This window comes from Rhagoletis zephyria, unplaced genomic scaffold (assembly GCF_001687245.7).
Source record: "Rhagoletis zephyria isolate East Lansing unplaced genomic scaffold, Rhagoletis_zephyria_1.1 Rzeph_scaffold_00846, whole genome shotgun sequence".
NCBI lineage: Eukaryota > Metazoa > Arthropoda > Insecta > Diptera > Tephritidae > Rhagoletis > Rhagoletis zephyria.
The window spans coordinates 4,571-17,289 of record NW_016157930.1 but is presented as its reverse complement, the minus strand read 5'-3'; the positions used below and the strand labels follow the sequence as shown (position 1 = coordinate 17,289).

Genomic DNA, 12,719 nt, shown 5'->3' with positions numbered 1-12,719 from the left:
TTTAAATGTGCTCTGCCGAAATAACATTTTGATATACCTTACGTACATATGTACCTTTGTATACAACAAAAGTTTAATAAGAACAATTCTGTGTTCATACATGGAAAAGACTTTTTGGGTAGGAAATGACGTTTTTTCTTATGCCGAAAACCTGGCAACACTGTGTAGGTTTGCCAGACGTACTGCTTTTGGGAGTAAACGTACGCCTGCACTGTACTCCCTTGTACTCCAAAAGAAAAAAAATTTGGAAATGTACTCCTCTTTTGGTTTTGTACTTCTTTCGGCCATGTTCTGCAAAACGTTTTCGCATGAATTTAATGGTCAATTCCCTATGGCATGTTCTGAGTTTCACGATTTCGATTTTAATTTTCGAACATGAAATCGAAACGTTATGGCGTTTTTATTTGATATTACTTTTGGCGGGTGAAGCTTCAGAATACAGAAAAACTCAATTTGTATTTTTATCTGCAGCGTAATAAAATTGAAATGTTAGTATTGATCGCATTTTTACTTAAAATAAATGTATCGATTTTACTTTATTTAACAGGGGTAAATAGAAAAGAAAAGCAGGAAAATACATTCTTGACGTTTATGGAGCAACATAGAGACTTGGCCAAGAATTTTATTGAAGGGGACCGAGTAGGAGTGGAATCCTTGTGGTCAGAGTTATCCAAACAACTCAACAAGGATGGGCCGCCACAAAAAGACGTGAATGGTTGGAAAAAAGTGAGGGAGATCCATGATTTAACAATGTACAAAAGACACCGCATATTCACTGAAATCTACGCTCGCTATTGGCTCCTGAAAATTTAAGCAGGCTTTGCTATGCCTGGAAATTATTAAAAAAAAAATACCAATTTAGTCATGGAGAGCAATAATCTTTCAGTTGGAATAAGCGGGTTGTTTATTCTGGACATTTACCTATTACGTACTTTTGTATATATACACATATGTTTGTTCTTTTCAAGTTGTGGTCCGACTGGAAAGGAAATATAAGGAAAAAACTAGCGCATAACAAAAATGAAGATCGGGCAACCGGAGGTGGCCCTTTTAAAAAATTCATTCTCTCAGATACTGAGGAAACCATAGAACAACTCTGTGGCCTCTATACCGCGATCGAAGGAATCGCAAGCAGCCAATCGTATGGCGCAGGTGAAGCTGTGGTAGATGACATCGTTGATGTGGAAGTTGCGGAATTAGATACTACCAATACGAATATCGAATCCCCTCTTCCGCGAAAGCGAGTTCGAGAAAATACCATGAACGAGTGCATCAAGAAAAACATGGCCAGTGAAGTAGGTGCAATGGAAATCAAAGCACAAACAACAAAGGAGATCCTAGAAAACTCGACAAAGCATGTTCTTATGATATCTGAATTCAATAGTGGCTTGCGTAGAGTATACAAGGCTATCGAAAAAACCTCAGATTTGGTATCGAAGCAAAACGCTCTAATTGCGGAGCAGAACAAAGACCCACGTAAACATTACTTGGTAAGGCAGGAACATTTGTTTGAGAAAAATCGTATCCAACAAAAATTGGTGGAAATTCAGCAGAAGAAAATACATAGAAACGAAAAGTATAAATTTATGTTAAACTATGTACAGTGTTCAACAAAATAGCGCACTTGTGCACAAAGGTATTATAACTTTGTTCACATAACGGTTGTTTGTAACAGGCAAAACGAATCGAGATAGATATTAGACAAATGTATACATAAATGATCAGAATGAAAAGAGAAATCGATTAAGCGGTGACTGTGTGTCCGCCTGTCCGTCCGTCTGTGCACACGATAACTCGAGTAAAAATTGAGATATCTTAACGAAACTTTGTACGTGCACTTCCTTTCGGCGTAGGACGGATGGTATTGAAAATGGGCGAAATCGGACAATAACCACGCCTACTTCCTATATAACGGTAACGGTTTCTGAAACTGCGATATTTTAGTAACTACTGAAGATTATTCAGTCAAAATTGATATTTACAATAGTTTTTTGACGAAAAATAAAAATATTATAAATTTTTGGAAAATGGGCGTAGTTACGCCCACTTATGGTTACATGTGTATACAGCCGTTGAAAAATACTTAAGAACGATCCCAAATTTTCCTATTTGGGACGATTTTTAATAAAATCACTTAAATGTCTTAAATCTTAAGTTTTACTTCATTAATTTAAAATTTTTTTAACATATATCAGATTTTTTTCCATACGAAAAACTTAGTCTTTTTCTTCACATATCAAACACAACGCAATGGGAAACTCCTTTGAGAGAAATACTTAAGAAGGAAGCAATATATTGTTTAAAAACATAAAAATTGCAAGTGTAAAGAAAAAAAGTATTTATATTTTGTTGCAAATCCCTTTTGCTTTAATACTGCTGCACAGCGCCTTTGCATTGGCATTATTAAACTTCTACAACGTTCAACAGGAATGGATTCCCATGCTTCCTTTGCTTTTTCAAGCTATTGATCCAAATTTGTGACGTTCTGCGTACTGAGGGCATTTTCCACGTCGTTCCAAAGATGTTCGATTGGATTTAAGTCGGCACTTGATGATGTCCAATCCAGAACAGTGACAGAATTGTCATCGAAAAACTTTTTTGCAACACAAGAAGTATGCTTCGGATCATTGTCCTGTTGAAATTTCCAAATCACCGGCAAATTCTCTTCCGCATAAGGCAGCATTACATTTTGGAGTATTTCAACGTACTTTACTGCATCCATATTGCCTTCAATACGATGAACTGGCCCGACACCGTTCCACGAAAAGCAGTCCAGCAACATTATTGAGCCCCCTTTATTATTGGTGAGACCAACTTGGGGTCGAATGCTGCAGGTTTTGGTCGCCGTACGTACTTCCTACCATCTGGGCCAATTCTATTTATCTTTGTTTCATCGCTAAATAAAATATACCGCCACTGATTTTGAGTCCACGATATGTGCTCTCGAGCAAACTCAATTCGGCGTTGTCGTTGCGATGCTGTTATCAATGGTTTCTTCCGTGCCAGTCGACCGTGAAGCCCATCTTCTGCCAATCGAAGTACAACTGTTCTTTTTGTAATTGGCTTTCCCAGATGAACAGAAATTTCTTGATGGATGTCAGCAGCACTCTTCCTGGGGTCTTGTTTTGACAGTCTAACGATCATCCTATCAACCTTACTAGAAGTTTTTCTAGCTTTCTTTTTTCTAGGAACGTTTTCTGCTGTTTCATACTGAGAAAAATATTTTAAAGCATTAAAAACCATCGTTTTGGAAACGTTTAACTGTAGTGCAATAGCACTATAGGATAATCCGGTCCTTTGCAACTCTATGATTGCTTTTCGAACAGCCGGGGTGCAGTTTTTCCCCTTTGACATTGTTGAATCGTTTTACCTAAAGTAAATTACGGTCAGGAATATTCAATACACTTGCTTTATACTTGCACTTTACACTTGCAAAAGTATAAGAAAACGATCTCAGTGAAGTTCTTATAAGCATCAAATGCGTATTTTTTATTTTTATTAGTTCCCAATTTAATTAAATTATAAGTTTTGTTTTGTTAATGTTAACAAATATTTTACAAATAAAATTCATTACAAAATTATATAATGCTGTTTGCTATTTCATCTCTCATCCTTCTACCAATTTGTAGGCGACTGTTATCTTCAGAGAGATCGCTATTCAGCCCTATTCTGCATTTCGACTCGAATCGAAATTTTCTCCGTTTGGCAACTTTGGTATTCTGCGTTCCGTTTCCTTTCGATCAATCTTCGAAATTTACGACTATACCTATTCCACATTTCGATCGTAGTTCCGTTTTTCTAAGTTGCAAATTTGTTGACGGAGAACGTTTCAATTGTTATTTTCGTGGGTTTAAATAATAAAATTTTATAAAAAATTTAAGTAAAATATACTGTGCATGATTGTAAAAGTCATCATAAATGAATACGAAAAATTTGCTCAAATAATGGCAACTGAATACAATTTATTTTTTTTATATAAAATTAATAGATGTATGCACATAGATACATACATAAATAAAATGTGAAGTCNATTTAAGTAAAATATACTGTGCATGATTGTAAAAGTCATCATAAATGAATACGAAAAATTTGCTCAAATAATGGCAACTGAATACAATTTATTTTTTTTATATAAAATTAATAGATGTATGCACATAGATACATACATACATAAAATGTGAAGTTACATAAAAAAGATGCTTTTATTATTGCACTCGTTTTTACTAACTTTTTAAAAAGAGGTGCGTATGTTGTCTCGAATTCGATTTGCTATGGAAAGATAAGCTTTGTTCTTCCCCTCCTTCTGACGGCTTTCAAAATGGGATTCATTTGCGTTCAAATCTTCCACTCTGTAGTAAATACAAATCTTGTGGAGTGCTCCAACAACGTTTATAATTTCACTGACTTTAAGCGATGAGTAATACAGTTCAAGATGAATTCCTTATGACTCTTCACTCATCTGAAAATGATCAAACATGTCCCTAAATCTCCGCCTTTCAACTTCCGCATCAGCAATCTGGGACTCGTTCTTCTCTTCAAGCAATAACGCCGCGGCTATGGATTTCATTCTTATAATTATGTATCCACTTAAATTTTATTTTTAAATTACAGTGATGCTAGGTATATTTAGTTATTTTAAAATATTTACAAACTTTAACTTCATATGCTGCTATAGTTTGGTGGCAAATATTTCTTTGTTTTGTTTCGATTTCTTCTTTCGTTTCGATCGTAACGCAGAATACCTAAGTTCGATTCCAGCGGAGCGGAATGCGGGAACGTAATCGAAATGCAGAATAGGGATGATTATCACCAGCGAAATTCATAAGAAAAGTTATCAGCAAAACCATTCAAATTATAAAACCGACATACATATATTATGCAAGGCACTGCAAATATTAATTATTTTAACAACTTTCTGGGGCGCATATGGCAAAACAGTTTGCAATCATTTGAAACGGCTTTTGAGCACTGCAAGACTCTTTCAACGATGTTGCGGGCTTTAGAGTGTTGCATATTAAATTTATGCTGTGGAGTTCCAGCCCTTGGATCTCTGTAAGGAACTAATAAAAAAGTATCCAAACCATATCCTGAATCCCCAAGTAAGCAAGAATTCCGATCTCCACTTTCATACTTTGATAACAGTAACTGCTTTGCACTACTTAAATTGAAAACGAAGGAATCGTGACAGGACCCGGGATGACAGGCATCAACCGCTCTTATTGCCATTTTGTAATCGCATATCTGCAATAAAATGTTTTAGATATGTACTTGTGAATGCATGTATAGTAACTATTTCAAGGGACCAGCTTTGGATTTTTTTTTATAAAAAAACGGCTCATTATCTAACAAAAACCATATAAATCCAAATATCAAACTATGTAGAAAAATTCCACAAAATTTTACAGCAAAAATAAACTTTTTATTAAGAATTTTTAGAAAACCCTTAGTACGCAGTTTTATAGCCCATTAAATTCTGGCGTAAGAAAGTGCAAGTTTCAAGTATAGGTTTTTTAAGTACTCCTAATAAAAAGATAAACAAAAGAAAAATAGCCAAAACCGGTGAAAATGTCGTGTCCGTATTATTTTTCACATGACTGTTTGTATTATCTTTGTAATTTTTGCTGTCATTTTATGTTTTAACTTACGATCATCGCGTTTATGCTGAAGCATCCTTTCCTATTAAAATAAAGATGTTCGTTCTGGCAAGGCTTCATAAATTTAACGTGAGTGCCGTCGATACAACCAATCACTCCAGGAATTCCAAAGTTGTCGCAAAAATGAGATTTGGAGTTACGCACATTTTCAGAACTAGAAGTGTTAATCTTATCCATTTTCGACATAATACTCTTTCCAAAATGGTGAAGACCTCTGATAAAATTTCGCAGAATGTGCCTCTTGTATTCTTTCTCTATCTGCGAGTATGGTCGCATCTGTTGGCGCAGCTGTACTAGTGTACAAGTTAATTCGTGGTTTAAATTATTTAGTGAAATCCATCACCTACCGTTTGATACTTTTAAGTGTGGGAAGCTTCCTAAACGTAATATCATAATTTCAATCAAGTTGATCATCTGTAATTCACCAGATTTTTGGATAAACCCAGGTGAGTGACTCTGCTTTTTAATTTTTGTGAGACATTGGTTTTCTTTTGTGATGTCAGTGGTGAAAATAGTTATTTAAGTTGCCGTTTACGCCAACAAGAGCATCCAAAGCCGATATGGCGGTTTCGACTACATTGTTGAAGGCACCATCGGTGGAGGATTTTAAGGCCTTTGCGAGTTCCAACCTTGCAACTGGGAAAAGACTAAAAAGAGACAGAGAGTCAGATATTGTCCAAATGTTGGAAGTGCATAGTTCTGAAAAGATTAGGAATGAAAGTGCATCCAGTGAGGGTATTTTGTCCAGCAACCAAAACGTGGAAAATGTAAAGAGCGCTGCGAGTAACGGGACTTTTACTGTTGATGAGGCGGCGTCGGTTAACGGGTCTTTCAATGATATACAGAAAATGAAACAAAATGAACAAGCAAATGCTACAGTGATAGACATAACATTATTCCCAAACAAGTTCACGGGTAATTACTTTGTGCTTATAGATTCCTCGTTATGCAAAGACATGGGCAATGAGAAAAGAACCAATGGGTTGACTCTTTTCAACCAAATAAAGCATTTAAGAATCAATCCACGCCATTGGCAAGACACTCTACAAAATAATTTTTACTAACTGTGCGTCCGCAAACAACTTTATTTTAAATAGAAAAATCAAGGAGATGAACTTGAGAGCTTTTATCCCAAATTCTGCCATAGAGACTTATGGTGTAGTGAGAGGAATCCCACTCTCGTACACTGATTTTGATATCAAAGCCATAGCTATATCATCAGTTTAAATAAATTCGGTCAGACGCTTCAACCGAAAAAGTAGTGACAACTCTTTTACGCCCACAACCACGATAAAAATAGGCTTTATTGGTAAAGAAATTCCCAAATCTATTGTAATTGACTACGTTAAACTAGATGTTGACTTTTTCATCCCATCCCTGCGACAGTGCCTTAACTGTGGCCGCCTGGGTCATACGCAATACGGGTGCAAGTCAAAGAAAAGATGCATTAGATGCGGAGGTAATGAGTGTGAGGGTGCCTCTTGTGTAAGAAAATGTATCCTTTGCGGAAACTCTGATCACTCTTTAGGGTAAAAGTAGAAGCGCAAGGCTTGGGAGAAAGAACGTGAAATAAATTATGTAAAGGCTGTTAAAAAGCTCTCTAGGAGGGAGACCATACAAATTTACTTCTCTGACAGAGAAAACCAGTTTCAAGCACTTCTGGTGGATGAGGATGTATTCCCTCCACTTTCAAAAGATACCAGCAATGTTCGCAATAGGGACGCGAGTGTTAACAAGAAGTTAACTAGAACCAGGTATAATACGGTAACAAAAAAAGGAATGGGTGAAAAAGCAAATGGCAGGGAACAAAAAATGGTAGTCAGGGAAGTTAGGGAAAGGAAGCAAATTCAGCCGGTCATTGAGAGGCCAGAGTACCTCAAGGGTAAAGTCTCCCGATTGGAGAAGCTAATCGCGGAACTTCTTCAAATTTTGCAAAATATAAATGCCAGCGGGCAGCTAGGGGATGCTTTCTCCCAAATGCAAAAAATAAAACAAAATTTTGAACTCGTTTCTATCTATGAGGATGCCGAAACAATAAGATGTAATGCCGAAATCTCTCCTTAAATTAAGATGAGGTTATTACAATACAATATTCAATCGCTAAAATCTAGTTTAAATGCAATAGAGTTTTATATGAACCATAACAATGTAGACATAGGTTGTTTCAGTGAAATTTTCACGTCACATGAAACAGCGCACAGAAACTTAATAGGGTACAACATAATTGAAAATAATAGGTCTGATGGTTACGGTGGAGTACTTAAAAAAGAAATAAAATTTCAAAAGCTCAATTTTATGTCGGATTATGACATTCTAATTGTGCGAACCAAAAATTGCAAGCCAAATGTAACTATCTGCTCTGTTTATTTTCCGCACAGCACCGAGACGGTTTCTTTCCGTGAGGAAATCGTGAAGCTGTTTTCGTACCTGGAAAACATGGAGAATGTTTTAATACTTGGCGACTTTAATGCGAGAGCGAGAATCTGGGGAGATACAGTACAGTCCTGTCGCGGTAATAATCTGCAAAAAATTATTTCGGAATTTAATTTTGTCATATTAAATGATGGAACATACACTTTTCAAAATGAAATAGGGTCAGCTGGTGGGTCAATGCTAGATTTGTCTTTTACAAACAGCAGTCTGTCGTTTAACTGGAAAGTAGACCCCATTAGAGTAGGAGGAAGCCACCACTTCCCGATTTTGATCGAAACCTTGTCAGTCTCAGTCTTAGCCACCAAATTTTGCTCAAAGAAGAAATTAATGGAAAATCTTAAGGACATAGATTTGGAGCCCAACTTTGAGGATATTCACGAAACGTTAAGTGAAGAAATTGATGCCGCCACGTATGTGTTAAGGGGGAAAAGAACGCCAAAAGCATGGTGGGATGAATCTCCCTCTCAAAAATGTACCGCTTGGTCAGAATTGCTTTTAAAAAATGTAGGGTTACACCTTCACCCCAAAATTTTGAGGCTTTACAGGAGATAAGGAATGAGTGGAAAAGGAAAATAAAAGAGGCAAAAAAACAAAGTTTCAAACATAAAATTGAAGATTTAAATCTAGCTCTTACGACGAGTGAGGCCTGGAGGTTTGTAAAGGCGATGGGAGGAGATTACAAACGTACTAACAATACCATGTGGTCCTGGGAAAATGACAAAAACTATCTTCTACTTCTCAAAAGTCAAGTTCCACCATCTGACATAGCACATCCTATAAATAGAGAGATTTGTCCTATAAATGAACAAGCGTTTACGTTTGAGGAGCTCCACGAAATTCTGTTCTCGAAGAACAGAGATTCCGCAGGAGGAGTCGATCAAATTACGTACAAAATGCTTAGAGCGCTTTCTCACTCAGCTCTAAACAATGTCAAAACAGCTCTAAATAACGTGTTTCTTTCCAATCAAATCACGGACAGGTGGCGCACAATTAAGGTAGTTCCCATTCCTAAGAAAAATAAAGATCTCAGTATTTTCTCCAATTTCAGGCCTATTGCCTTGATTCCTGTCTTTCTTAAGCGTATCAATCTTTGTATTAAAAAAAGAGTCTCTGATTTCTTAGAAGAAAACGACCTGTTACCGAAATTCTCCTTTGCGTACAGAAGGAAAAAATCTGCCACAATGGGTATTAATTAATTGCTTCACGAAGCATCTGATCTTAAAAGTGAAGGATATAAAATTATGATATGTTCTGCTGATATAAGCAATGCATACAACTGTGTCCGTGTTAATCGCTTGAAGACAGAGATGATTACAGCAGGTATACATGATACCTACATTGAATGGATTATAAATTTTTTATCAAAAAGAACTCTTCAGCTCGGTAAGGAGACGGTGGAAATTCAGGATGGCCTGCCAAGGCAGCTGTTTATCTCCTTTGCTTTTCAATCTGTATACAAAAAATCTCCTTTCCTTACAAGATTGTAACACCAAGATTATTCAATTCGCGGACGACTTTATCATAATGTCGTTTCATAAAAATGTAGAACAGATGGCTCTAAATTTGCAACAAAAAATAAATGACTTTTCACAGCTGTGTGCGGATAGCAATTTAGCCTTTAATCCTGAAAAAAAACGAAGGTCATGTACCTGTGTAAGGGGAATAAGACCAATTTTGAAATACTCTGTCAGGGCAAAAGAGTTGAGCAGGTAAGGGCTCTGAAGTTTTTGGGCAGGTTCCTTAGTGCATCTTTGACAGCAAATGATCACTATGAGGAGGTAATCAAGAACTCTCAAGCTAATTCTTTTTAAGGCTATTACCACAGTTAAAGTAGGGCTCCGTCCTCAAGTGGCTTTAAACTATTATAAATCTGTTGTACGAAGCAAAATAGAATACTGCAGATCCTCAACTGCGTATTGTGCTAAAACCACAAGCAAAAAGATCCGAACTTTTCAGAATAGTTTTTTGAGGAGATGCTTGGGACTGACGCCTGCCACTCCTGTTGTCCTTATCTATGCGCTTGCCAATGAACTTCCACCAGAAGAAAGAGCCAAATGGCTAACAGCAAAGGAGCTCATATATAACTTTGTCACAGATCAGACGCTCAAAGAATCGCTTTATCAACACCCGGCAGTCAAATCTAGCTACAGCTTAATGTTTAATGAATTTAGGCAGACCTTTGACAACCTTGAAGTGGTTAATGAACAAATTTATTCACCTAATCTCATTGTAATTACCAAAACACTCATAGAAAAAAAAGAAAATGTGTCCTCTGAAGTTATCAGATCGATTTATGCGGAATGGTTGAACGAATATAAAAGAGCAGATTTTAATATCTTTTATACAGACGCGTCAGTTGGGTCTAATTTCACGGGATGTGGAGTGCATAGCTACTCGGATAAAAGGGAACTTTCCTTTAAACTTAATTTCAAAACTTCGTCCTGTTTTGGCGAAATTGTAGCCATTCACAGCGCTCTTGAAATGGCAAAAAACACTTACACCGGAAGATCACAATATTTACGGACAGCCTGCCAGCTTCTAACCAAACACACGACTCAAAATCATTTAATTTATAAAATACACAAGCTCATACAGGAAGCAGACTTTGATAGGGTGGTAGTTATATGGACTCCTAGTCATAAGGGCATTCCTGGGAATGAGAGGGCGGACCTTTTAGCAAAGAATGCAATTACAGGTGATAGTATTTTGAATGTGAAACTTTCGGTAGATGAAGCGGTCAGGCAAATAGGTAACCAAATTAAGGATAGATGGTATGATGAGGTATTAGAATACTCCATAAATATGCCCAACCTTTTCACTGAGGTGTTTAACAGTCGTCCAAACAAAATTTGGTATAAAAAATTTTATATATATATAAGGAAAATTTGAAAGTTAGGGGGGGGGGGGTCGAGCACCCCCCTGCCCCCACCTGGCTACGCCCATGACCTTGAGTGCTCAAAAAACCAAGCTAATCAACAGAATCCTCACTGGATGCACTTACGATACAGCATACTTTTACAAGATTAAACTAATTAATTCTAATTTCTGCAGTTGTTTTTGAATGTAGTCTCTGGGATGGAGCTCGTGAGGACTTTGATATTTTTCGTGAAAATTCTAGCATCAGCCAATGGTTTCGCAATTTTGATATAAGCAGAATCACTCAACTTTCAGATTTTTTAATGAAAATAGAAGAAAAATTTTAAAAGTTTAAATTATCGGTTTATCAGTGGTTGAAGTGCCGTCCGCCACGCGCTTTTTCTTTCCGACTTTCCCTTCAACTTTTTTTTTTTTTTTTTTTTTGAATTATCGTTATGAAAACACGACTATTAACAATGTAACAGGACGGCAACTCGCTGCTGTCACAGAACATGCAAGGCGAATACATACAACTACACTCAGCTGTTCCAATAAGCAGAAACTCAAGGCGAATCTATACAAGAAACCTTTGCACGAGAGATATAAGTTGCGTTTTTTTACTCATTTCCAGTAAAATCCAGTAAAAGTTTTTACGAATTTTCATGTTTTGGCGTTTTCGTACGCAAAAACTTGCAAAGTAGGGGAAATTGAGAGAGCTGAAGTTGCAAGTTTTTACTGGATTTTACTGGATAAATTTTTACTTGTAAGAATTTGCCAGTACGAAAAACAGCTGATCGCATGTTACCGTATGAAATTTAAACTAATAAGGAAACTCTTTGTGGATTTTTAATTACCGTTATATGGGATGTGGGCGTGGTTATTGTCCGATTTTAAAAATTTTCGGCCATTTGGTATCATGTACCAAGGCCAATAACTGTGCCAAGCTTGGAAGAAATCGGTGCAGCGGTTGCCCAGATATACAAATGTAACCATAAGTGGGCGTGGCTACGCCCATTTTTCAAAAATTTATAATCTTATTTTTCGTCTAAAAATTATTGTAAATATCAATTTTGAGTGAATAATCTTCAGTAGTTACTAAAATATCGCAGGTTTCGTATTTCTGAAAATTACCGTTATATGGGATGTAGGCGTGGTTATTTTCCGATTTTTCCCATTTTCAATACCATCCGTCCTACGCCCGAACGAAGTACACGTACCAAGTTTCGTTAATATATATTAATTTTTAGACGACGTACGGACAGACAGTCACCGCTTAATCGATTTCTCTTTTTATCCTGATCATTTATGTATACATTTGTCTATATCTATCTCGATTCGTTTTGCCTGTTACAAACAACCGTTATGTGAACAAAGTTATAATACCCTTGTGCACAAGTGCGCTCGGGTATAAAAAGGAATACAGGGGAAAGAAAATGAAAATTTACCGCTACTTTTATTCTGGGCGTGTATTATTATCAATGAGGGTTTCCGGTCACGAACCCCAGTGCAAAAATATTGCCCATGACGTAGGCGGTGTTGGTCCCGCCCGTTTTGTTTGCTTTAAGTTCGGTCGAAGGCCACTTACGCAGAAAGGTGTTCTCTGCAAAAGGTGTTCAGCTCATTTTCTTCGCAAAACAGAAAAGAGAATTCTTCTGCCTGAGGGTTATAATCCCTAAATGCGGCCGAAGGCCGCCTACGTAGAAAGGTGTTCTCTGAAAAAGGTGTTCAGCTCCTTTTCTTCGCAAAACATAAAGGAGAATTCTACTGCCTGAGGGC

The 12,719-nt window shown here is 36.8% G+C and overlaps 2 protein-coding genes across 3 annotated transcripts; one reads left to right on the top strand and one right to left on the bottom strand.

Annotated features, from left to right (window-relative positions):
* The first annotated feature begins 252 nt into the window (after positions 1 to 252).
* LOC108361780 (uncharacterized) lies at positions 253 to 1,682 on the top strand. The gene is made up of 2 exons (XM_017614532.1): positions 253 to 726; positions 969 to 1,682. Exons 1-2 carry the CDS (start codon positions 487 to 489, stop codon positions 1,617 to 1,619), a joined length of 891 nt encoding a protein of 296 aa, XP_017470021.1. The 5' UTR covers positions 253 to 486; the 3' UTR covers positions 1,620 to 1,682.
* Positions 1,683 to 4,803: 3,121 nt separating this feature from the next.
* Positions 4,804 to 6,379, bottom strand: LOC108361779 (putative nuclease HARBI1). Of its 2 annotated transcripts, XM_017614530.1 has the most exons (3): positions 6,002 to 6,379; positions 5,646 to 5,942; positions 4,804 to 5,241 (listed from the first exon to the last, which is right to left on the bottom strand). In XM_017614530.1, exons 2-3 carry the CDS (start codon positions 5,928 to 5,930, stop codon positions 4,900 to 4,902), a joined length of 627 nt encoding a protein of 208 aa, XP_017470019.1. In that variant the 5' UTR covers positions 5,931 to 5,942; positions 6,002 to 6,379; the 3' UTR covers positions 4,804 to 4,899. The 2 variants fall into 2 exon arrangements, with proteins under 2 accessions (XP_017470019.1, XP_017470020.1); XM_017614531.1 differs by having other exon boundaries at positions 5,646 to 6,379.
* Between the last annotated feature and the right edge of the window lie 6,340 nt (positions 6,380 to 12,719).

What these genes read in the sequence shown, in the direction of transcription:
- LOC108361779 (XM_017614531.1), bottom strand. Translation starts at nt 5,930, where the DNA reads ATGCGACCATACTCGCAGATAGAGAAAGAATACAAGAGGCACATTCTG. An exon ending in TCAGCATAAACGCGATGATC is followed by an intron (nt 5,242 to 5,645) that starts GTAAGTTAAAAC and finishes ATTTTATTGCAG; the next exon opens with ATATGCGATTACAAAATGGC.
- LOC108361780 (XM_017614532.1), top strand. Translation starts at nt 487, where the DNA reads ATGTTAGTATTGATCGCATTTTTACTTAAAATAAATGTATCGATTTTA. An exon ending in ACGTGAATGGTTGGAAAAAA is followed by an intron (nt 727 to 968) that starts GTGAGGGAGATC and finishes GTTCTTTTCAAG; the next exon opens with TTGTGGTCCGACTGGAAAGG.